The following is a 21,434-nucleotide window of genomic DNA, read 5'->3' as shown; positions in this document are numbered from 1 at the left end:
TGTGTCTTGCTCACTGTCCAGGGCACCCTGGATGCTGAGATTACTGACTCTGTGTCTTTCTCACTGTCCAGGGCACCCTGGATGATGGGTTTACTGACTCTGTGTCTTGCTCACTGTACAGGACACCCCTGGATGCTGGAATTACTGACTCTGTCTTTCTCACTGTCCATGGCACCCTGGATGCTGGGATTACTGACTCTGTGTCTTGCTCACTGTCCAGGGCACCCTGGATGCTGGGTTTACTGACTCTGTGTCTTTCTCACTGTCCAGGGCACCCTGGATGTTGGGCTCATTGACTCTGTCTGTGCCTCAGACAACCCTGATAGGTAGGTACAGCAACCTGACCATCTCTTAGATCAGAAACTCTCTTAAGATCATTTCCTGGGCAGGTCCAATTTTTCTTTGGGGTTTGCATTTGTTTAGACTCATAAGAGCTTACCTGCAGAAAAAAGACATGGCTGAGGTCTTTGTTTCAAGCTAGGTGACATCAAGCTAGCTGACATGAAGGTTTCAGATGTATTTTCAAGTGAAAGCTTCTCCTTTCCCTCTTCAAAGTGGAAGTCACAGACCTTCAGTGTCAAGAAATTGTAGTCTTACCTCTTACTAACCCTGAACAAAAAAATGTCCTGCAAAAGCAACACTTTGAGTTTTTCAGCAGAGGAATTTTGAGTGAATCTGGGGAGTGTAGGGAAACAGCAATGTGGCAGACTAATGGATGGACCTAGAGACCTGCACTCTTCTTGAAACCTTGGCAGTGCAACAGAGCACAGGCTGTAGCTCACAGCTTGGTTAGTTGCAGAGAAGAGATCATAGAATCATAGAGTCAGAATCAGCCAGGTTGGAAGAGAGCTCCAAGCTCAGCCAGCCCAACCTAGCACCCAGCCCTGGCCAATCAACCAGACCATGGCACTAAGTGCCCCAGCCAGGCTTTGCTCGAACACCTCCAGGCACGGCAACTCCACCACCTCCCTGGGCAGCCCATTCCAATGCCAATCACTCTCTCTGCCAGGAATTTCCTCCTAACAACCAGCCTAGACCTCGACTGGCACAGCTTCAGGCTGTGTCCCCTTGTTCTGTTGCTGCTTGCCTGGCAGCAGAGCCCAACCCCACCTGGCTACAGCCTCCCTTCAGGTAGTTGTAGACAGCAATGAGCTCTGCCCTGAGCCTCCTCTTCTGCAGGCTGCACACCCCCAGCTCCCTCAGCCTCTCCTCATAGGGGAGCAGAGGCTCCAGGCCCCTCCCCAGCCTTGCTGCCCTTCTCTGGACACCTTCCAGCACCTCAACATCTCTCCTGAATTCAGGAGCCCAGAACTGGACACAGCACTCAAGGTGTGGCCTGAGCAGTGCTGAGCACAGGGGCAGAAGAACCTCCTTGTCCTGCTGCCCACACTGCTCCTGATCTCCTATCACTTTATATTAACACTGGGGAATTAATTAAATGTTAACAGGTTCAACCAGAGCAGAAGATTTAACAAGGGGGCTGAAGTAAAATGTTAGCTATTAAGATTACAGAACAGCCAAACAATTGCTCCATTTGAGGGGTTTTTACCTTTTGCTTCCTCTTTGCATTGTGCTTCTTAATCCCCCTTTTATTTCATAGAAACAAATGGTTGCAGAGCTTTCTTGACTCAGAAATGAATGGCTGCCTGCAGAGCTTTCTTGACTCTGCCCTCTTGGAATAGGTCATATTTTCCATTCAGTTCTGTGTAAAAATGGGAATGTCCTTTTGATAGGACACATTTGTCTGTCACAGGACAAGGAGAACATGGGGCAGGCTGTGGGTGTAGTCTACTTGGACTTCAGCAATGCTTTTGTCACTATCTGCCACAAGCAGCTCCTGGCACAGCTGGCAGCTTGTGGCTTGGGCAGATTCACTCTGATATGGGTCAAGAACTGGCTGGAGAGCCAGGCCCAGAGAGTGGTGGTGAATGGTACCACATGCAGTTGGCAGCTGTCACTAGTGGGGTGCCCCAAGGATCAGTGCTGGGCACAGTCTTGTTCAGTATCTCTATGCTGGACTCAGAGGATTGAGTCCAGCATCATTAAGTTTGCAGATGAGATGAAGCTAGGAGCAGTGTGGAGCTGTTGGAGGGTAGCAGAGCCCTGCAGAGGGACCTGGCCAGGCTGCATGGGTGGGCAGAGGCCAATGGGATGAGATTGAAGAAGGCCAAGTGCAGGGTTCTGCACTTTGGCCACAACAACCCCAAGCAGCACTACAGGCTGGGGACAGAGTGGCTGAGAGCAGCCAGGCAGAGAGGGAGCTGTGAGTGCTGGGAGAGAGGAGCTGAAGATGAGGCAGCAGTGTGCCCAGGTGGACAGCAGAGGCAATGGCATCCTAGGCTGGCTCAGGAGCAGTGTGGGCAGCAGGACAAGGGAGGTTCTTCTGCCCCTGTGCTCAGCACTACTCAGGCCACCCCTTGAGTCACCACCACTGGAGGTGCTGAAGCAAAGCCTGGCTGAGGCACTTAGTGCCATGGTCTGGTTGATTGGCCAGGGCTGGGTGCTAGGTTGGGCTGGATGAGCTTGGAGCTCTCTTCCAATCTGGCTTATCTGTAGGAGATGCTCTTAAGCATTTCTACCCTTCTCTGTAGTTTGGATTCAGGGAATCTTTCTGCGTCGTTTGCAGGAAGGTAGAGGCTGGGACTTGGGTGTGCTGGGAGCTGAGGCAATGTTATGGTTGCAAGCAACTCCAGTGCCTGTGTTTGCTGGCAGGCCCAACTCCTTCGTGATCATCACAGCCAATCGAGTGATTCACTGCAACAGCGACACCCCGGAGGAGATGCACCACTGGATCTCCCTGCTGCAGAAGCCCAAAGGGGAATCCAAGGTCGATGGCCAGGAATTCCTTGTCAGAGGTAAGGAAATGTCTGCACCTGGGACATGTGAAGCTCATCTTCCTCGTGAGATGTGGGGAGCAAGGGGTTGGCTGCAGCTGAACTAACCCAGGGGTTAGCTGCTTTCCTGCAGCGATCATTCTCTGCCTCTCTCCTGGCTCAGGAGCAGTGTGGGCAGCAGGGCAAGGGAGGTTCTTCTGCCCCTGTGCTCAGCACTGCTCAGGCCACCCCTGGAGTGCTGTGTCCAGTTCTGGGCTCCTCAATTCCAGAGAGATGTTGAGGTGCTGAAAGGTGTTTGGAGCAGGGCATCAAGGCTGGGGAGGGGCCTGGAGCAGAGCCCTGTGAGGAGAGGCTGAGGGAGCTGGGGGTGTGCAGCCTGCAGCAGAGGAGGCTCAGGGCAGAGCTCATTGCTGTCTGCAGCTGCCTGCAGGGAGGCTGTAGCCAGGTGGGGTTGGGCTCTGCTGCAAAGACATAACAAGGGGACAGAGTCTGAAGCTGTGCCAGGGGAGGTCTAGGCTGGATGTTAGGAGGAAGTTGTTGGCAGAGAGAGTGATTGGCATTGGAATGGGCTGCCCAGGGAGGTGGTGGAGTCTCTGTGGCTGGAGGTGTTGAAGCCAAGGCTGGCTGGGGCACTTAGTGCCATGGTCTGGTTGATTGGACAGGGCTGGGTGCTAGGTTGGGCTGGCTGAGCTTGGAGGTCTCTTCCAACCTGCTTGATTCTATGATTCCACCTTCCTGTCCACTGCTTGCCACATGCTGTGTTGTGCTGGCTCTGGCTCGTCCCTGATTTCGTGTCAGGTGGGTTTAGAGAGCTAAAACTAGAAAAAATAACTTCTGCTTTATACATTCAGTTTCCTAATGTTGGTCTGTAGCCTAATTCAAGACATCCAGCAAATGCCAACAGGGAATAGGAGGGAGCATGGCTGCTGGAGCAGCTGGCTTAGCCTGGCTGTGGCATGACACTGCAGCATTTGTTTGCAGAGAGCTCTCTTCCTTCTGACACCTGTCATAGAGACAGAGAGAGTTCTGTGGGTTTGCTGCTCTCCTAAGTTGTGCTAGTTTGAGCCTAGCTGGGGTATCTTAGTGGGAGGAATTAGATTGTGCTGATTGTATATTGTGCTAAGCTGTAAATGGAGCTTCACTCTTTAATCTCCAGCTGCTGAGTCTAGTCTGGGTGAATTTCTTAAGTGGGGGGGGGGTGCAGGTAACACCCAAACCATCACATAAGTCTGTCAAACTAACCTGGTTATGGTAGCCACAGTGAGGCAAGGAGAATATTCTGAGGCTAAGCAAGTGATTTAAATTATGTTTGTAGTTAGAGCTTATCCTAGAGTCAGTCAGGGTTGGAAGGGACCACAAGGAGCAGCCAGTTCCAACCCCCCTGCCATGCCCAGGGACACCCTACCCTAGAGCAGGCTGCACACAGCCTCAGCCAGCCTGGCCTCAAACACCTCCAGCCATGAGGCCTCAACCACCTCCCTGGGCAACCCATTCCAGCCTCTCACCACTCTCCTGCTCAACAACTTTCTCCACATGGCCACTCTGACTCTCCCCACCTCCAGCTTTGCTCCATTCTCCCCACTCCTGGCACTCCCTGACAGCCTCAAAAGTCCCTCTCCAGCTTTTTTGTAGCCCCCTTCAGATCCTGGAAGCCACCAGAAGGTCACCTGGGAGCCTCCTCTGCTCCAGCCTGCACAGCCCCAACTCTTTCAGTCTGTGCTCACAGCAGAGCTGCTGCAGCCTCTGGGCATCCTCCTGGCCCTGCTCTGGACACACTCCAGCATCTCCACATCCCTCTTGTCCCAGGGGCTCTGGAGCTGGATGCAGTAGTTATCACATGAGCAGTGATCACACACACACACACTGCAAAAGATTCCCTCATTTGTCTCAAATAGTTTTAAATTTCCTTAGTGCTTTCAGCTTATCAAGTTGTTGTCAGAGAGAGTGATTGGCATTGGAATGGGCTGCCCAGGGAGGTGGTGGAGTTGCTGTCCCTGGAGGTGTTGAAGCCAAGGCTGGCTGGGGCACTTAGTGCCATGGTCTGGTTGAGTGGCCAGAGCTGGGTGCTAGGTTGGGCTGGATGAGCTTGGAGGTCTCTTCCGTCCTGGCCGATTCTATGATTTTTAAAGAACTGCACAGGAGTGCAGAGTGTCAGAGCTCTGTGGCAAATGCTGGGCTGAGAGACTCTGTAGAAGGCTTCTGCAGGAGAGCTTTAGGCTCCCAGTGTGAACCTTTCTGCAGAGAGGTTCTCTAACTCAGACCAAATTCCCAATTCTGTTCATAGAATCACAGAATCAAGCAGGTTGGAAGAGACCTCCAAGCTCATGCAGGCCAACCTAGCACCCAGCCCTGGCCAAGCAACCAGACCATGGCACTAAGTGCCCCAGCCAGGCTTGGCTTCAACACCTCCAGCCCCAGCGACTCCACCACCTCCCTGGGCAGCCCATTCCAATGCCAATCACTCTCTCTGACAACAACTTCCTAACAACATCCAGCCTAGACCTCCCCTGGCACAACTTGAGACTGTGTCCCCTTGTTCTGTTGCTGCTTGCCTGGCAGAAGAGACCAACCCCACCTGGCTACAGCCTCCCTTCAGGTAGTTGTAGACAGTACTGAGTTAGAGAGCCAGCAGGCAAGAAAGGTGGTGAAAGCCCTGACGTGTTTGTGTTGCCCTGCTAGGCTGGCTTCATAAAGAGGTTCAGAGCAGCAACAAGATGTCCTCTCTGAAGCTGAAGAAGCGCTGGTTCGTGCTGACAAACACTGCCCTGGATTACTACAAGTCATCTGAGCGCACAGCTGCCAAGCTTGGCACCCTGGTGCTCAACAGCCTGTGCTCTGTGGTGCAGCCTGATGAGAGGGTCTTCAAAGACACAGGTAAGAGAAAGCAAGCTCTCATGGGCAGAGTTTACATGTGTGGAGCTGGCTAAAGAGGGAATGGTGTAGCACTGTAATGATGATGTGCCCAGCTGGCCAAGAGAGCCAGTGGCATCCTGGGCTGGCTCAGGAGCAGTGTGGGCAGCAGGACAAGAGAGGTTCTTCTGCCCCTGTGCTCAGCACTGCTCAGGCCACCGCTTGAGTGCTGTGTCCAGTTCTGGGCTCCTGAATTCAAGAGAGATGTTGAGGTGCTGGATGGTGTCCAGAGAAGAGCAACAAAGATGGGGAGGGGCCTGGAGCACAAAGCCTATGAGGAGAGGTTGAGGGAGCTGGGGGTGTGCAGCCTGCAGAAGAGGAGGCTCAGGGCAGAGCTCATTGCTGTCTGCAACTACCTGAAGGGAGGCTGTAGCCAGGTGGGGTTGGGCTCTGCTGCCAGGAACCAGCAACAGAAGAAGGGGACACAGAGTGAAGCAGTGCCAGGGGAGGTCTAGGCTGGATGTGAGGAGGAAATTCCTGGCAGAGAGAGTGATTGGCATTGGAATGGGCTGCCCAGGGAGGTGGTGGAGTTGCTGTCCCTGGAGGTGTTGAAGCCAAGGCTGGCTGAGGCACTTAGTGCCATGGTCTGGTTGCTTGGCCAGGGCTGGGTGCTAGGTTGGACTGGATGAGCTTGGAGCTCTCTTCCACCCTGGTTGATTCTATGATTCCATGGTCTGGTTGCTTGGCCAGGGCTGGGTGCTAGGTTGGCCTGGCTGAGCCTGGAGGTCTCTTGCAGCCTGGCTGATTCTAAGATGCTGTGACAGGCAGGTTTCACCTTCCAGCTTGTCTCCCCCAGGCTACTGGAACATCATTGTCCACGGGCGGAAGCACTCCTACAGGCTGTACACCAAGCTGCTGAACGAAGCCATGCGCTGGGCCTCTGCCATCCAAGGTGTCATCGACAGCAAAGTTCCCATCCAGACACCCACACAGCAGCTCATTCGAGACATCAGGGTAGGTGCCAGCATCCTGACTCTCAAGGGAGCTGGGAGCAGCCAGCTCAGCACTGGCCTTGCCCACTCATTGCTGAGGATGTAGCCAGAAATGAGGTTACTGTCTTGGGTTAAAGAAAACAACCCAAAACTCAGCACCAAGCCAGCAGCACTCCCATAGGTACCCACACACCCCCGACCCCTGAGGAGTCCTCCCCCATCAAAACAAACAAAAACCAGAACACACAGCAGTTAAACAAAACCTAAATGTCTGTGAGGGCCAAGCAGAGCCTGGGCTGCAGCAGGAGGAGTGTGGCCAGCAGGGCCAGGGAGGGGATTCTCCTCTGCTCTGCTCTGCTGAGACTCCACCTGGAGTGCTGCATCCAGTTCTGCAGCCCCCATTACAAGAGGGATGTGGAGATGCTGGAGAGTGTCCAGAGCAGGGCCAGGAGGATGCTCAGAGGCTGCAGCAGCTCTGCTGTGAGCACAGACTGAAAGAGTTGGGGCTGTGCAGGCTGGAGCAGAGGAGGCTCCCAGGTGACCTTCTTGTGGCCTTCCAGGATCTGAAGGGGGCTACAAAAAAGCTGGGGAGGGACTTTTGAGGCTGTCAGGGAGTGCCAGGAGTGGGGGGAATGATGCAAAGCTGGAGGTGGGGAGAGTCAGAGTGGAGGTGAGGAGGAAGTTGTTGAGCATGAGAGTGGTGAGAGTCTGGCAGGGGTTGCCCAGGGAGCTGTGGAGTCACTGTGTCCCTGGAGGTATTGATGCAAAGCCTGGCTGGGGCACTTAGTGCCATGGTCTGGTTGATTGGCCAGGGCTGGGTGCTAGGTTGGGCTGGCTGAGCTTTGAGGTCTCTTCCACCTGCTTGATTCTGTGATGCTGTGCCTGAGCTGGCAGCTGCCTGTACAAGCCCATCCTGCACAGGACTGTCCCAGTTTGAGGATATATATATCTTTTCTTCAGGAAAACAGCACCAACCTGGAAGTGGTGGAGCAGACATACAGGAGGAACCCGATCCTGCGCTACACCCAGCACCCCCTGCATTCCCCATTGCTCCCACTGCCTTATGGAGATGTTAGTGTCAACTGTAAGTATTTTACCCACATGACAGAGTCCATCTGTGTGTTCAGGACCAGTGTGGAGCCTGAGCACCACAAAAGTGGACTGTAAGCTCACTCTGTACAGTTGAATTCCATTGGGTACAAGGTAGCTCGCAGGATTCAGAGAGGAAGCAGTTCCTTGCTGTACCCAGAATGTATTCTGTCCACTGCCTTGTATCTTAGGAGCACTGAATCTTAAAGTGAGTGGGGGCAGGTATTTGTATCACCCATCCAGGGCACACACAGCCTGTCAGCCTAGAGCTACAGCTGCATCTTGAATGAATGCAGTGGAAATCACACAACAGGACGTGCTGGTTTGAGGCTAATTGGAACATTTTACTGAGAGAAATTGAATCCTTAGCTGTGAGAAGAAAGAAAACAACATGTACAAGTCACCCTCCTTGGAAGTGCTCAAGCAAAGCCTTGATGAGGCACTCAGTGCCATGGTCTGGTTGGTTGGGCAGGGCTGGGTGCAGGTTGGCCTGGCTGAGCTTGGAGGTCTCTTCCAACCTGCTTGATTCTATGATTCTCTTCTCTATAGGTGTTCTCAGAGAGGACATAGTTTGCACACAGATGACTTTCTGCCATCATTCCACCTGTATCCTCAGGTGAGGTGTCAACAGCTGTCTCTTGACACCTCATCTGCAGACAGCAAAGCCCAAACTGGCTTTCAGTGCTGGTTTTCCTTGGAAACATTCCTGTGCTTTTCTGTGCAGTAGGTTTGCAGAGGTGACAAGTGAGATGCCTGCAGATGTGAATTGAAGCAGCATCTAACACAAGCCCTGTGAGGAGAGGCTGAGGGAGCTGGGGGTGTGCAGCCTGCAGCAGAGGAGGCTCAGGGCAGAGCTCATTGCTGTCTGCAGCTGCCTGAAGGGAGGCTGTAGCCAGGTGGGGTTGGGCTCTGCTGCCAGGCAAGCAGCAACAGAACAAGGGGACACAGTGTGAAGTTGTGGCAGGGGAGGTTTAGGCTGGATGTTAGGAGGAAGTTGCTGGCAGAGAGAGTGATTGGCATTGGAATGGGCTGCCCAGGGAGGTGGTGGAGTTGCTGTGGCTGGAGGTGTTGAAGCCAAGCCTGGCTGCGGCACATAGTGCCATGGTCTGGTTGATTGGCCAGGGCTGGGTGCTAGGTTGGGCTGGCTGAGCTTGGAGCTCTCTTCCAACCTGCTTGATTTTCTGATTCTGTGTACATATCTAAAAGGGAAGCATTCATGAATTTTGATTACAGGTTCAGGAGATGAACTTGCTCTTCTTTGACAGCTGGGCCAGTAGAAAATGAGGTGCTCACCTCTTTGCCACCTGTGTGCTTGTTCCCCAGTGCAACAAGAGAAAGGTTACAGCAGCTTACAGGATGAAGCAGTGAAGATCTTCAACTCCCTTCAGGAAATCGAGACCGTGTCTGACCCCATACCCATCATCCAGGGCATCCTGCAGACCTGCCACGATTTGAAGCCCCTCCGTGATGAAGTGTACTGTCAGCTCATCAAACAGACCAATCACATGCCACATCCTAACAGCACTGGCAACCTGCACCACTGGCAGCTGATGTCGTGCATGAGCTGCACCTTCCTGCCCAGCAGAGGCATCCTGCGCTACCTCAGGTTCCACCTGAGGAGGTACTGTGGCCTCTTCCTTGTCTCTCTGCTTTCCTTCCACTGCCTGCTGTAGTTACCTCTCTTGCCCTCCTCCTGTGCAGACAGCTTCTGGTGGTGTGGCAGTCTCCTACCTTCCCCACGTTCCTCGCTACCAGTTGTTCCGTAGCATTCAAACTCCCTCCTTGCCACCTATCAGCTGTACCAAAAGGATGTGGAGAGTGAGGCTGCTCCAAACACAGTTCCCTGGGACTGCTGAAGTGGCTGGTGACCTGCTGCTTGCTCACATCCAGGTGAAAGTTAGCCTGCAGGGAAGGCGAGGGCAGCGCTTGCCCATAGCCACTGAAGTCTGTGCTCCCTTCCAGCTGCCACAGGCTGAGCGTGCCCTCTGGAGCAGCACTGCAGATCCTGTCTGTGCTCTTTCACTGTTTGCTTAGCTACCTACACGAGGCTTACAATTTGTATTTCTCATTCACTTCAGCCTGTAGCTTTCCTGAACCAAATACTTTGCATCTCTTCCCAATGCATCTCCAGTGTCCAGTGCAGCTTTCCAAAGTGGTTGGGGTTGAGCTTGTCACCATCTGGCCTCACTCCATCCACTAGTGATGAGAAAGACCAGGCAAGGGCATGGAACAGGGCATCTTGAGTGCCATCACACAGCACCTACAGGATGGCCAAGGGATCAGGCCCAGCCAGCATGGGCTTAGGAAGGGCAGGTCCTGTCTCACCAACCTGATCTCCTTTTACAATCAGGTTCCCTGCCTGGTGCATGTGGGGCAGGCTGTGGATGTAGTCTACATGGACTGCAGCAAAGCCTTTGTCACCATCTGCCACAAGCAGCTCCTAGCACAGCTGGCAGCTCATGGCTTGGACAAATTCACTCTGATATGAATCAAGAACTGGCTGGAGGGCTGGGCCCAGAGAGTGGTGGTGAATGGTGCCACATGCAGTTGGCAGCTGTCACTAGTGGTGTGCCCCAGGGATCAGTGCTGGGCACAGTCCTTTTCAATGTCTTTATTGAAGATCTGTACCAGGGGATTGAGTCCAGCATCAGTAAGTTTGCAGATGACACCAAGCTAAGAGCAGGTGTGGAGCTGTTGGAGGGTAGGAGAACAAGGGGGGACAGTCTCAAGTTGTGCCAGGGCAGGTCTAGGCTGGGTGTTAGGAGGAAGTTGTTGGCAGAGAGAGTGATTGGCATTGGAATGGGCTGCCCAGGGAGGTGGTGGAGTGGCTGTCCCTGGAGGTGTTGAAGCAAAGCCTGGCTGAGGCACTTAGTGCCATGGTCTGGTTGCTTGGGCAGGGCTGGGTGCTAGGTTGGGCTGGATGAGCTTGGAGGTCTCTTCCAACCTGCTTGATTCTATGATTCTGTGATCTATTTGATTTCTCCCAAGCTAGGACACTGCATAGCTCTATCCAGGACTAGTTTCTGAGAGATGCTGAGGAATATATTTCATGTTGCTATTCCATTGTTTTATCACTGGAGCTTCAGGGACTGCTACACCTGGAACTGCTGTGCTTGTAGGGAAGAGAACCTTGTACAAGCATCCACTCCTTATCTTCTCAGTTGTGCAAAATCCTGTGACAGTGGCTCAAGCACATCCAGGAAATAAATAAAACCCTGAAACACAAAACCCAACAACAATTAAGACTAAATGAAAACAACTTCACATTTGACCTGACAGTTTTTAATCTCAATTTGGTGAATTAGAATCATAGAATCAACCAGGTTGGGAGAGACCTCCAAGCTCAGCCAGTCCATCCTAGCACCCAGCCCTGGCCAATCAACCAGACCATGGCACTAAGTGCCCCAGCCAGGCTTGGCTTCAACACCTCCAGGGATGGTGACTCCTCCACCTCCCTGGGCAGCCCATTCCAATGCCAATCACTCTGCCAGGATAGTGAATCCCATTACAACGGGTTGGACTGGATGATCTTGGAGGTCTCTTCCAACCTGGTTGATTCTATGATTCTATGATATGATTACCTTCAGGTGATACTGAAGCTTTCAGCTGCTTGTTTATTGTTGCTGATAAGTGCCCCTGAAGTGATTCTGGAATGATTCATAAGAGCAGGTTTAGGAATTAGCATCATAGAATCAGCCAGGTTGGAAGAGACCTCCAAGCTCATCTAGTCCAACCTAGCACCCAGCCTTATCCAGTCAACCAGACCATGAAATAAACAGGCTCATTCTTCCTGGGGTTGCATTTTACATCCTTCTCTCTCCTGAACTCTTTGCCTACAGCAGTCCAAGCTGCGTGGTGCTGTGCACACTTTCTGCTTCACTGTGTAACGCGTTTGTTTTATCTGTACAAACAGGGTAAGAGACCTCTTTGCAGGCTCAGAAATAGACAGGTATGCCCAGTTCATAAGTGATTCCCTGAAGAGGACCAAGACAAGGGAGTTTGTGCCCTCCCAGGAGGAGATCCATGCTCTTCTCACCCGTGAAGAAATGACCACCACGGTGTACTGCCACGGCGGCGGCTCCTGTAAAATCACCATCAACTCCCACACGAGTGCTGGGGAGGTAATTGGATGGGAAATGAGGCATCTGTTAGGAAGGTTCATTTCTGTAGGGGTGTTAATGGTTTGGCATTAATATCCAAAAACCTGGGGAAATCCCCTGAGGTGCTTTGGATTTTTGGTCAACAGGGAACAATTGCACAGGAGCTGGGGGTGCTGGGAGAGAGGAGCTGCAGATGAGGCAGCAGTGCCCAGGTGGGCAGCAGAGCCAATGGCATCCTGGGCTGGCTCAGGAGCAGTGTGGGCAGCAGGACAAGGGAGGTTCTTCTGCCTCTGTGCTCAGCACTGCTCAGGCCACCCCTGCAGTGCTGTGTCCAGTTCTGGGCTCCTGAATTCAAGAGAGATGTTGAGGTGCTGGAAGGTGTTTGGAGAAGGGCAGCAAGACTGGGGAGGGGCCTGGAGCACAGCCCTGTGAGGAGAGGCTGAGGGAGCTGGGGGTGTGCAGCCTGCAGCAGAGGAGGCTCAGGGCAGAGCTCATTGCTGTCTACAACTCCCTAAAGGGAGGCTGTAGCCAGGTGGGGTTGGGCTCTGCTGCCAGGCAACCAGCATCAGAAGAAGGGGACAGAGTCTGAAGTTGTGCCAGGGCAGGTCTAGGCTGGATGTTGTTAGGAAGTTGTTGTCAGAGAGAGTGATTGGCATTGGAATGGGCTGCCCAGGGAGGTGGTGGAGTTGCTGTCCCTGGAGGTGTTGAAGCAAAACCTGGCTGGGGCACTTAGTGCCATGGTCTGGTTGGTTGGCCAGGGCTGGGTGCTAGGTTGGAGTGGATGAGGTTGGAGGTCTCTTCCAACCTGATTGATTCTATGGTTCTGTGGTGGTCTGCCTGTTGGAAAGGTATTAATTTTGAGCACTGCTAAGCAGAGGTTTCTGCAGAAGTTGAAGTTGCAGTTGAAATCCATAATGTAATTTTTCTGGAGAGGGTATCCTACTGGTGCACTGATCATTGGCAGGTCAGAAGCAGGATTCCCTGTCTGAAAACAGTATTAAACAGAGGTCAAAACAGTACTGAAGAACAGAATTGTTACTGCAGGCATCAAGAATATCACCGTGACATGGAGGTGGGGAGGTTCAGAGTGGAGGTGAGGAGGAAGTTGTTGAGCATGAGAGTGGTGAGAGGCTGGAATGGGTTGCCCAGGGAGGTGGTTGAGGCCCCATGGCTGGAGGTGTTTGAGGCCAGGCTGGCTGAGGCTGTGTGCAGCCTGCTCTAGGGTAGGGTGTCCCTGGGCATGGCAGGAGGGTTGGAACTGGCTGATCCTCGTGGTCCCTTCTAACCCTGCCTGATTCTGTGATTCTAAATCCATTGTGTGCAGAGTTCTGATCTTCAAAAGGGTAGTGGAGGTTGAAGAGGTTCAGAGAAGAGCAGCAAGGACAACCAAGCATAAGTAATGACTTCCTTGCAAGGGGTGACCATTAAGGTTAGAAGTCTTTCATCTGAGAACAAAACACTTAAGGGGAAGCTGTGGTGGAGGTCTGTGAAGTGGTGAGGGTCCTGAGTGAGCACTGGTCCTTGCCTGTGACTGTGTGCAATCCCTGCTCTCTGCTCTGCCCCTCTGGTTTTGCAGGTGGTTGAGAAGCTGATCCGAGGCTTGGCGATGGAGGACAGCCGGAACATGTTTGCTCTCTTTGAGCACAGCCAGCAGGTGGATCGTGCTGTTGAGAGCAGAGTCATTGTGGCTGATATCTTGGCCAAGTTTGAGAGGTAGGAGAATGTGTCATGAAACCCTGACCTCCCAGCTGGGTGTAACACTGGGTTAGGGCACAGCTGGGCAGTTCTGTTCAAACCCCAAGCAGTGCTATAGGCTGGGCACAGAGTGGCTGAGAGCAGCCAGGCAGAGAGGGGGCTGGGGGTGCTGGGAGAGAGGAGCTGAAGAGGAGGCAGCAGTGCCCAGGTGGGCAGCAGAGCCAATGGCATCCTGGGCTGGCTCAGGAGCAGTGTGGGCAGCAGGACAAGGGAGGTTCTTCTGCCCCTGTGCTCAGCACTGCTCAGGCCACAGCTTGAGTTCTGTGTCCAGTTGTGGGCTGCTCAATTCAAGAGAGATGTTGAGGTGCTGGAAGGTGTTTGGAGAAGGGCAACAAGGCTGGGGAGGGGCCTGGAGCACAGGCTGGTGCTTTCTTCCCTCTCAGAGCAGAGGCTGACATTGACAGAGGCCATATTTGGAGCAAAGCTAGAGGTGGGGAGAGTCAGAGTGGAGGTGAGGAGGAAGTTGTTGAGCAGGAGAGTGGTGAGAGGCTGGAATGGGTTGCCCAGGGAGGTGGTTGAGGCCCCATGGCTGGAGGTGTTTGAGGCCAGGCTGGCTGAGGCTGTGTGCAGCCTGCTCTAGGGTAGGGTGTCCCTGGGCATGGCAGGGGGGTTGGAACTGGCTGCTCCTTGTGGTCCCTTCCAGCCCTGACTGATTCTATGACTCTCTTCTGTGAATTACATGCCTGTGTGGTTTGCACAGAGACAAAAATGGAAGCTTCCAGAAAAGTCTGCTGCACTGACATAGTCCTGCTGAATTAGATATTTCTGTAGGCTCTTTGCTTCAGAGCTCCAGGGATGCCTTCATAGTGTGAGTTGCTCTGTGGACATCCCAGTACTGTGCTGCTTCTGCTTACTGGTTTCTTCCCTTCTTTACCTTACAGGCTTGCTGGCTCAGAAGAAGAGGAGGAAGAGGGACAGTGGCAGCTCTATTTTAAGCTTTATTGTTTCTTGGATATAGAGAATGTTCCTAAAGATGGGGTGGAGTTTGCCTTCATGTTTGAGCAGGTAAGCTTGTTCTGGGAGGGTGAGAAAGCTGGGGAGGGGCCTGGAGCACAGCCCTGTGAGGAGAAGCTGAGGGAGCTGGGGGTGTGCAGCCTGCAGAAGAGGAGGCTCAGGGCAGAGCTCATTGCTGTCTGCAGCTGCCTGCAGGGAGGCTGTAGCCAGGTGGGGTTGGGCTCTGCTGCCAGGCAAGCAGCAACAGAACAAGGGGACAGAGAGTGAAGTTGTGGCAGGGGAGGTCTAGGCTGGATGTTGTTAGGAAGTTGTTGTCAGAGAGAGTGATTGGCTTTGGAATGGGCTGCCCAGGGAGGTGGTGGAGTTGCTGGGGCTGGAGGTGTTGAAGCCAAGCCTGGCTGAGGCACTTAGTGCCATGGTCTGGTTGGTTGGGCAGGGCTGGGTGCTAGGTTCGAGTGGATGAGCTTGGAGGTCTCTTCCAACCTGCCTGATTCTATGATTCTATGGTCTGGTTGACTGGACAGGGCTGTGTGCTAGGTTGGACTGGCTGAGCTTGGAGGTCTCTTCCAACCTGGTTGACTCTGACTCTATGCCTTGTCTGTAGGCTCATGAAAGCCTCATCGATGGTCATTTTCCTGCGCCGGAGGACACTCTGCAGCGCTTAGCAGCTCTGCGACTGCAGTATCTCCATGGAGATTACTCTAAAATAAGCTGGAGCCTGGATGGGATCTACCCAGTGAACAGGCTGAAGTCCAAGATACTGCAGTCAACCAAGAACACTGGCACTAGCAGCCATACTTTGGAGAGGAGACGGACCAGCTTCCTGGAAGGGACGCTGAAACGTGGCTTCAAGACAGGCTCTGTAAAGAAGCAGAAGATCGAAGAGGAGCAGATGATGGAGATGTGGGTGAAGGAAGAGCTGTCAGCTGCTCGGGCAAGCATAGCACAGAAGTGGACCAAGCTGCAGGGTCTCTCTCAGCATCAGGCCATGGTGAAATATATGTCCATTGTAAAGGAGTGGCCAGGTTATGGGTCAACCCTCTTTGATGTCGAGGTGAGCAATGTGGAAACTCAAGTGACTTCTGCCGGGGAGAGGTATCAGCCTGGAGAGCAGACACAGCTCTCTGCATTACAGTGCTCAGCAGCAGCAGTGAATGCCAGGAGCTGGCTGCATTTTGCCTTAGTAAGCTGAGGGTAAGCCTGATGTGCTGCCACCCAAACAGGTGTGACACAGAGAGCACAGAGCAAGCAAGCTGCTGCGTCCTGGTAGATGGAGGGAGTCAGTGGGTTCCTACTTCACTGCAATGGCAATGCCATCCTGGAGTTTGGGGGGGGGACTTTAAAAAGGTGGTGGCTGGTGACAGCAGAAGTAAAATCAAACTCTCTTCTCCTTACCAGCAGAAGTGCAGTCCTGTTTTGCAGCAGCACAACAGAAACTGCTCACACTGGGTCGCTTAGACCACTCTGCTCAGCCTGCCAGAGTGGAAAGCCACAGTTCCAGCTGTATCTGTTTTGTGGCTGCCTAGGTGGGTTACCAGGGGGAGCTGCTTGTGCTCACTGCATTGTCTGTGTAGTTCCTAATTGTTCCTGTAGTTCCTAAAGCACTTCGAAGTCTAATGAGAGCTGTTAGGTGTTAGGTTACAGTTTGCTCAACTCGCACAGCCTTTTCACTTCTCAGTCTTTGCAGCAGGAGTGCCTGCAGGATCCTCTCTGCAGACACCCTTCTGTTTCTACTGGAGTGAGGAGCTGAGATGTCCTGCAGGAGCCAGAACTGGAAGGCTTTTCATCCTCCAATGCATTTATGCAACATTTCATGTTTCTCTTTCCCTGCAGTGCAAGGAAGGTGGATTTCCAAATGACCTTTGGCTTGGAGTCAGCACAGAGAACGTGTCCATCTACAAACGAGGAGAGCCTAAACCACTGGAAACCTTCCAGTACGAGCACATTGTGTTCTTTGGAGCTCCACAGCCTAACACCTTCAAAATTACAGTGGATGAGAGAGAAATGTTCTTTGAAACACCTCAGGTACATGAAAGTACAAGACTTGTATGTGGAGCTTTACTAGCACCTGGGTGAAGCTCACATAATAAGGATTAGACAGGTTTATTTGCAAGAGTTCCAGCCACAGAACAAGGGGACACAGTCCCAAGCTGTGCCAGGGGAGGTCTAGGCTGGATGTTAGGAGGAAGTCCAGCCTGAACCTACCCATCTGGATGTGAGGAGGAAGCTGTTCAGTGTGAGAGTGGTGAGAGGCTGGAATGGGTTGCCCAGGGAGGTGGTTGAGACCCCATAGCTGGAGATGTTTAAAGCCAGGCTGAACAGGGCTCTAGCCTGCCTGATGTAGGGTAGGGTGTCCCTGGCCATGGCAGGGGCTTAGAACTAGCTGATCCTTGTGGTCCTTTCCAACCCTTGATTCTATGAAGTTGTTGGCAGAGAGAGTGGTTGGCATTGGAATGGGCTGCCCAGGGAGGTGGTGGAGTCGCTGTCCCTGGAGGTGTTGAAGCCAAGCCTGGCTGAGGCACTTAGTGCCATGGTCTAGTTGACTGGCTATGGCTGGGTGCTAGGTTGGACTGGCTGAGCTTGGAGCTCTCTTCCAACCTGCTTGACTCTGTGATTCTGTAGATTTCCATGTGCTGATCCTCTGCTGTGCTGTCCCTAGGTGGGTGAGATAATCAAGATCATGAAGGCATACATCAACATGATCGTGAAGAAGCGCTGCAGCGTCAAATCGGGCACCAGCACGGACAGCCACGCTAGCATCTGGACCAGGTGATAGGGATGAGCTGCCACAAGAGAGAAGCAGTTGTGTAGTGGTTTGGTATTTGCAACTTGCCAGCACAAGTGTAGCAAGGATGGCTTTTTCAAGAACTCCACTTGACTGACTACTGTACTTAGAAACTGAAGTGACACCTGCAGCACCACGGGATGGGCACCTCTGCCCACGGACATCAAACAGTAACCCCTCCTGCTCAATGTTACCCACCCCAAAACTTCTTCTCCTCTTGCTTGTTTGATGAACAATGTACTTTAAAGCAGCCGAGTCAGAAGCATCCTCCTACTCCTTTGTGTCCTCTGCTGCTGTCACCACTACCTGTCCTACTGGCAGAAGAGTCCACAAGAACCATTTCTGCGCCACAGGAGGCAGACTTAAGCTTCCTTAGGGATTTCCAACACGCAGACATCTGAGGTCGTGGGAATTGCAGGATGAGCTGCTAAAAGAGTATCCTGGGGGGGGGTTATTTATTGTGCAAGCAGCTCTAGAACACAAATCACTGTGGGTTGGTTATTTTTTCCTTCAGGTTATACTAAAGATCTGATCTGGTCTTACAAGAAAATGCCTTTGTCTAATGGAAGCCAGGTGGCCCAGCCAGGTGTGGAGAGAGCTTTGTCATCCTCCGGGAGAGAGCTTTGAACAAACAGATAACAATAGCCAAGGTGATTCTTTGCCTTCCAGCAGAAGTTCACAGGTACATAACTGTAAAAAGTGGCACTTTAAGTTAAAATTCTGAACACTCCACCATAGGAGGAGATCTCTGGGACTAGCACCACAGAAGCAGATCAGCAGGTGCCAAGCCAGGTACATTCCAAACAGCGCCTGCTGCCTGACAGTGAAGACTGCCTTTCCCCTGCACAGCCCAGGAGGGGAGATTGACTTAGCTGCGTTCCCAGAAGAGCTTTTCACAGCCTGGGGGTCTCAGGTGGAGGTCAGGGCTTTTTCTGGTGAGCAGCCTGCCTCCATAACGTTCTTCCTTACACGGGGTTTTAGCACGCCTGAGATCCCACCACTGTAGTTTCAAGTGGACTGTTTCCTAGTGAGTGCATAGGTGCCTGGATAAATTGTTAGAGACAACACTTCCCCTTCCCTTTAGACCACTGTAAGCAGATCCCAAACCATCCTCTGAAAGCAGATCCCAAACCATCCTCTGAATCCTAACTGGAACTACTTCCATCGCTGAGTCTCCAACTCCCCTTCCCGTCCCCTCTAGGTCCCTCATCATCAGCACAGCTTGAAGGCGATGCTGTTTTGCCAAAACAACTGCTTCTGGGAGGAGGTTGCTTTTGGCTACTTGCAGTTTGAAGAAGCAGACTTATTTCTGCTTTCTCCTCAGTGACAGGTGCCAGCCACCTCCAGGTCTCTTGGCTTCCACACTTGGTGTCATGGTTTAACACTGTTCACTATCAGTCACGCTATAAATCGGCTGTGTTAGCCGGCAGGGAACCTGAGGGCGAGTCCCTTTCCATGGCCCTTGTGTATCCTCAGCATCCCATAATCCAGAAGCCCATTTGCTGACACTGTGTTGTTGCAGAGCAGTGCAGCTTTCAGGTTACCAGTGCAAGAGGGACCAGTGTAGATAGTGCAGGCTTTTCTCTCACCCCACTGCGCTCGCAGCGCATGCAGACACTCGCCGCACAACCAGCTCAGAGCAGAGCCACTACTGTGTCGTATCTTCAACTGGAGTTTTGCCTTAAATTGCTTTACTGAGAGATCCTACAGCCAGCCCCTTTTTTTGTCACAAAGAACACAAGCAGGGCCAGACCACAAGCCAGAGAGCAGGACCGCAGAGGCCGCCTGAGGAGCAGCACTTTGTATCGGTGCACACACGGAGCAGGTCGCTTTAGGTATCAAAGCAGCCTTGCTTAGCCCTTTCACTCTGCACCAGCTCTGTGTTCTGGCTCTTGGGTTGCTGCAGGCAGCTTGAACCCACTTGGAAATGTAACTCCCCCGACTGTTTGTTGTAATTTTGCTCATTTCTATTACAGAAATCCTTCTGCTGTCTCTTTTTTTGTTGGTTTCTGTTTTAATTTGTAACTGGCTTTACAAGATGAAAGTTTAATAAATTATTGGACTGCAGAGGCTGTACTCACTCAGACACTGAGTGCCCCTCTGGAGGTGGCTGCTCGGGGAGCTGATGCAACGTGCAAGTGTTGCAGGCAGGAGGAGGCAGCAGCACTGCCTCCTGGAAGCAGATTTGGCCTTTGTGGTGGAGTGTAGAAAATAGATTCTGGGGCCAGTCTGGTTCAGCCATGGACAGAGGCACTGAGTACAGCCTCAGCGAGTTTGCTGCCCACACCAAGCTGTGTGCTGCAGCAGACAGGCTGCAGGGCAGGGACCCATCCAGAGGCACCTGGACAGGCTGCAGAGGTGGGCACAAGCCAAGCCCAGGAGGTTCAACAAGACCAAGGGCAAGGTCCTGCAGATGGGTGGAGGCAATGCCAAGCACAAATGCAGGCTGGGCAGTGAGTGGCTGGAGAGCAGCCCTGAGGAGAGGGACTTGGGGGTGCTGCTGCAGGAGAAGCTCAACAGGAGCCAGCAATGTGCACTTGCAGCCCAGAGAGCCAAGCAGAGCCTGGGCTGCAGCAGCAGTGTGGCCAGCAGGGCCAGGGAGGTGATTCTCCCCCTCTGCTCTGCTCTGCTGAGACCCCACCTGGAGTCCTGCATCCAGTTGTACAGGGCTAACCCTCCTGGGGGAGTGGTCTTCACCCTGACCCCAGGTGGTCTTGGCCCTTCCCCAGGGGTGGGTCTGCATACTAGCAGGTGTGGTGGTGTAGCCCACTCCCACTGCCTGTCTCAGATCCATAAAAGCAGGAGGAGTTCCTGTTTTTTTCTCTCTCTCCCCTGCCTTCTGCTCACCATCAGTCATCACCATTCCTGGTTCCTGCTGCTCTCCGTTTCACCACGTGGCCATCACCCAGGAGGCACTGCCATCAAAATCTGCTTGCATTTACACCTTTTGTATCTTGTTTTCCCTTCCCTAATCCTTTTGTAGCTTCCTTACCTCAACTACCTTTTATTTATTGTTCTTCTCCTCTTTTAACTTCCACATTGCAGTGAGATTCTTTCTTTGGGTCTGCTTTACCTTTCCTCTCTCTCCATCTAATCCCTTTTCTTTGGGAAAGAAGGGAGAGGAGGGAAAATCCTCTTATAAATTGTTATTGGTTCTATCAACTGTATCTGAGCCTGGGAAATTTAAATTAGAACTGAGACACCAGTTCTGGAGCCCCTGGGACAAGAGGGCTGTGGAGATGCTGGAGTGTGTCCAGAGCAGGGCCAGGAGGATGCTCAGAGGCTGCAGCAGCTCTGCTGTGAGCAAAGACTGAAAGAGTTGGGGCTGTGCAGGCTGGAGAAGAGGAGGTTCTCTGGTGGCCTTCCAGCATCTGAAGGGGGCTACAAAAAAGCTGGGGAGAGACTTTTTAGGCTGCCAGGGAGTGCCAGGACTGGGGGTAATGGAGCAAAGCTGGACGTGGGGAGCGTCAGAGAGGAGGCGAGGAGGAAGTTGTTGAGCAGGAGAGTGGTGAGAGGCTGGAATGGGTTGCCCAGGGAGGTGTTTAAGGCCCCATGGCTGGAGGTGTTTCAGGCCAGGCTGGCTAAGGCCAATTGTATGATTCTGCATCATCTTTTAAAAGGGAAGTAGAACTCCTGGCCTTGCCAAGAGAAGTTTCATAGAGCAGCAGCAGCAGCAGCAGCAGCATCCTCAGTGTCCAGGTAGGTCTCCTGAGATTCAGTGTGCAGAGGGAGAGCTTTGCTCTCATTCAGCCTAACAAAAAGGCATGTACATAAGGGGCCAGCAGAAGGCAGAAAGCAGACTTTGCAATCATTATTTTCATAGAATCAGCCATGGTGGGAGAGACCTCCAAGCTCATCCAGTCCAACCTAGCACCCAGCCCATGCCAATCAACCAGAGCACGGCACTAATTGCCTCATCCAGGCTTTACTTGTACCACTGAAATCCCACATGCTTAAAAGCCACCTTGGAGTGAGCTCTGTTTGTGCTGCAAAGGAGCAGAGTTCCCAAACAACTGTTGTTCTGTTTGCAGTTATAGTCCCTTCTGCATTGGCAAGCAGAAATCCAGAAGGACTC

General features: G+C 52.7%; 1 protein-coding gene across 1 annotated transcript in view; it reads left to right on the top strand.

The window, feature by feature from the left end:
* Positions 1 to 19,426, top strand: part of LOC135186543 (unconventional myosin-X-like) — a 111,998-nt gene extending 92,572 nt beyond the window's left edge. The window contains exons 30-41 of the mRNA XM_064164333.1: positions 271 to 326; positions 2,713 to 2,855; positions 5,514 to 5,708; positions 6,541 to 6,698; positions 7,637 to 7,760; positions 9,089 to 9,386; positions 11,679 to 11,886; positions 13,442 to 13,578; positions 14,502 to 14,625; positions 15,179 to 15,628; positions 16,408 to 16,599; positions 17,234 to 19,426. Of these exons, the coding sequence (XP_064020403.1) occupies positions 271 to 326; positions 2,713 to 2,855; positions 5,514 to 5,708; positions 6,541 to 6,698; positions 7,637 to 7,760; positions 9,089 to 9,386; positions 11,679 to 11,886; positions 13,442 to 13,578; positions 14,502 to 14,625; positions 15,179 to 15,628; positions 16,408 to 16,599; positions 17,234 to 17,347 (2,199 nt within the window). The 3' untranslated portion in view covers positions 17,348 to 19,426. The remainder of the gene's footprint in view (positions 1 to 270; positions 327 to 2,712; positions 2,856 to 5,513; positions 5,709 to 6,540; positions 6,699 to 7,636; positions 7,761 to 9,088; positions 9,387 to 11,678; positions 11,887 to 13,441; positions 13,579 to 14,501; positions 14,626 to 15,178; positions 15,629 to 16,407; positions 16,600 to 17,233) is intronic.
* The last annotated feature ends 2,008 nt before the right edge of the window (positions 19,427 to 21,434 follow it).

The sequence above is a fragment of the Pogoniulus pusillus genome, chromosome 2 (genome assembly GCF_015220805.1).
Source record: "Pogoniulus pusillus isolate bPogPus1 chromosome 2, bPogPus1.pri, whole genome shotgun sequence".
NCBI classification, from domain to species: Eukaryota; Metazoa; Chordata; class Aves; order Piciformes; family Lybiidae; genus Pogoniulus; species Pogoniulus pusillus.
The sequence above is the reverse complement of the archived record's forward strand: the minus strand, read 5'-3'. Positions and strand labels throughout refer to the sequence as shown.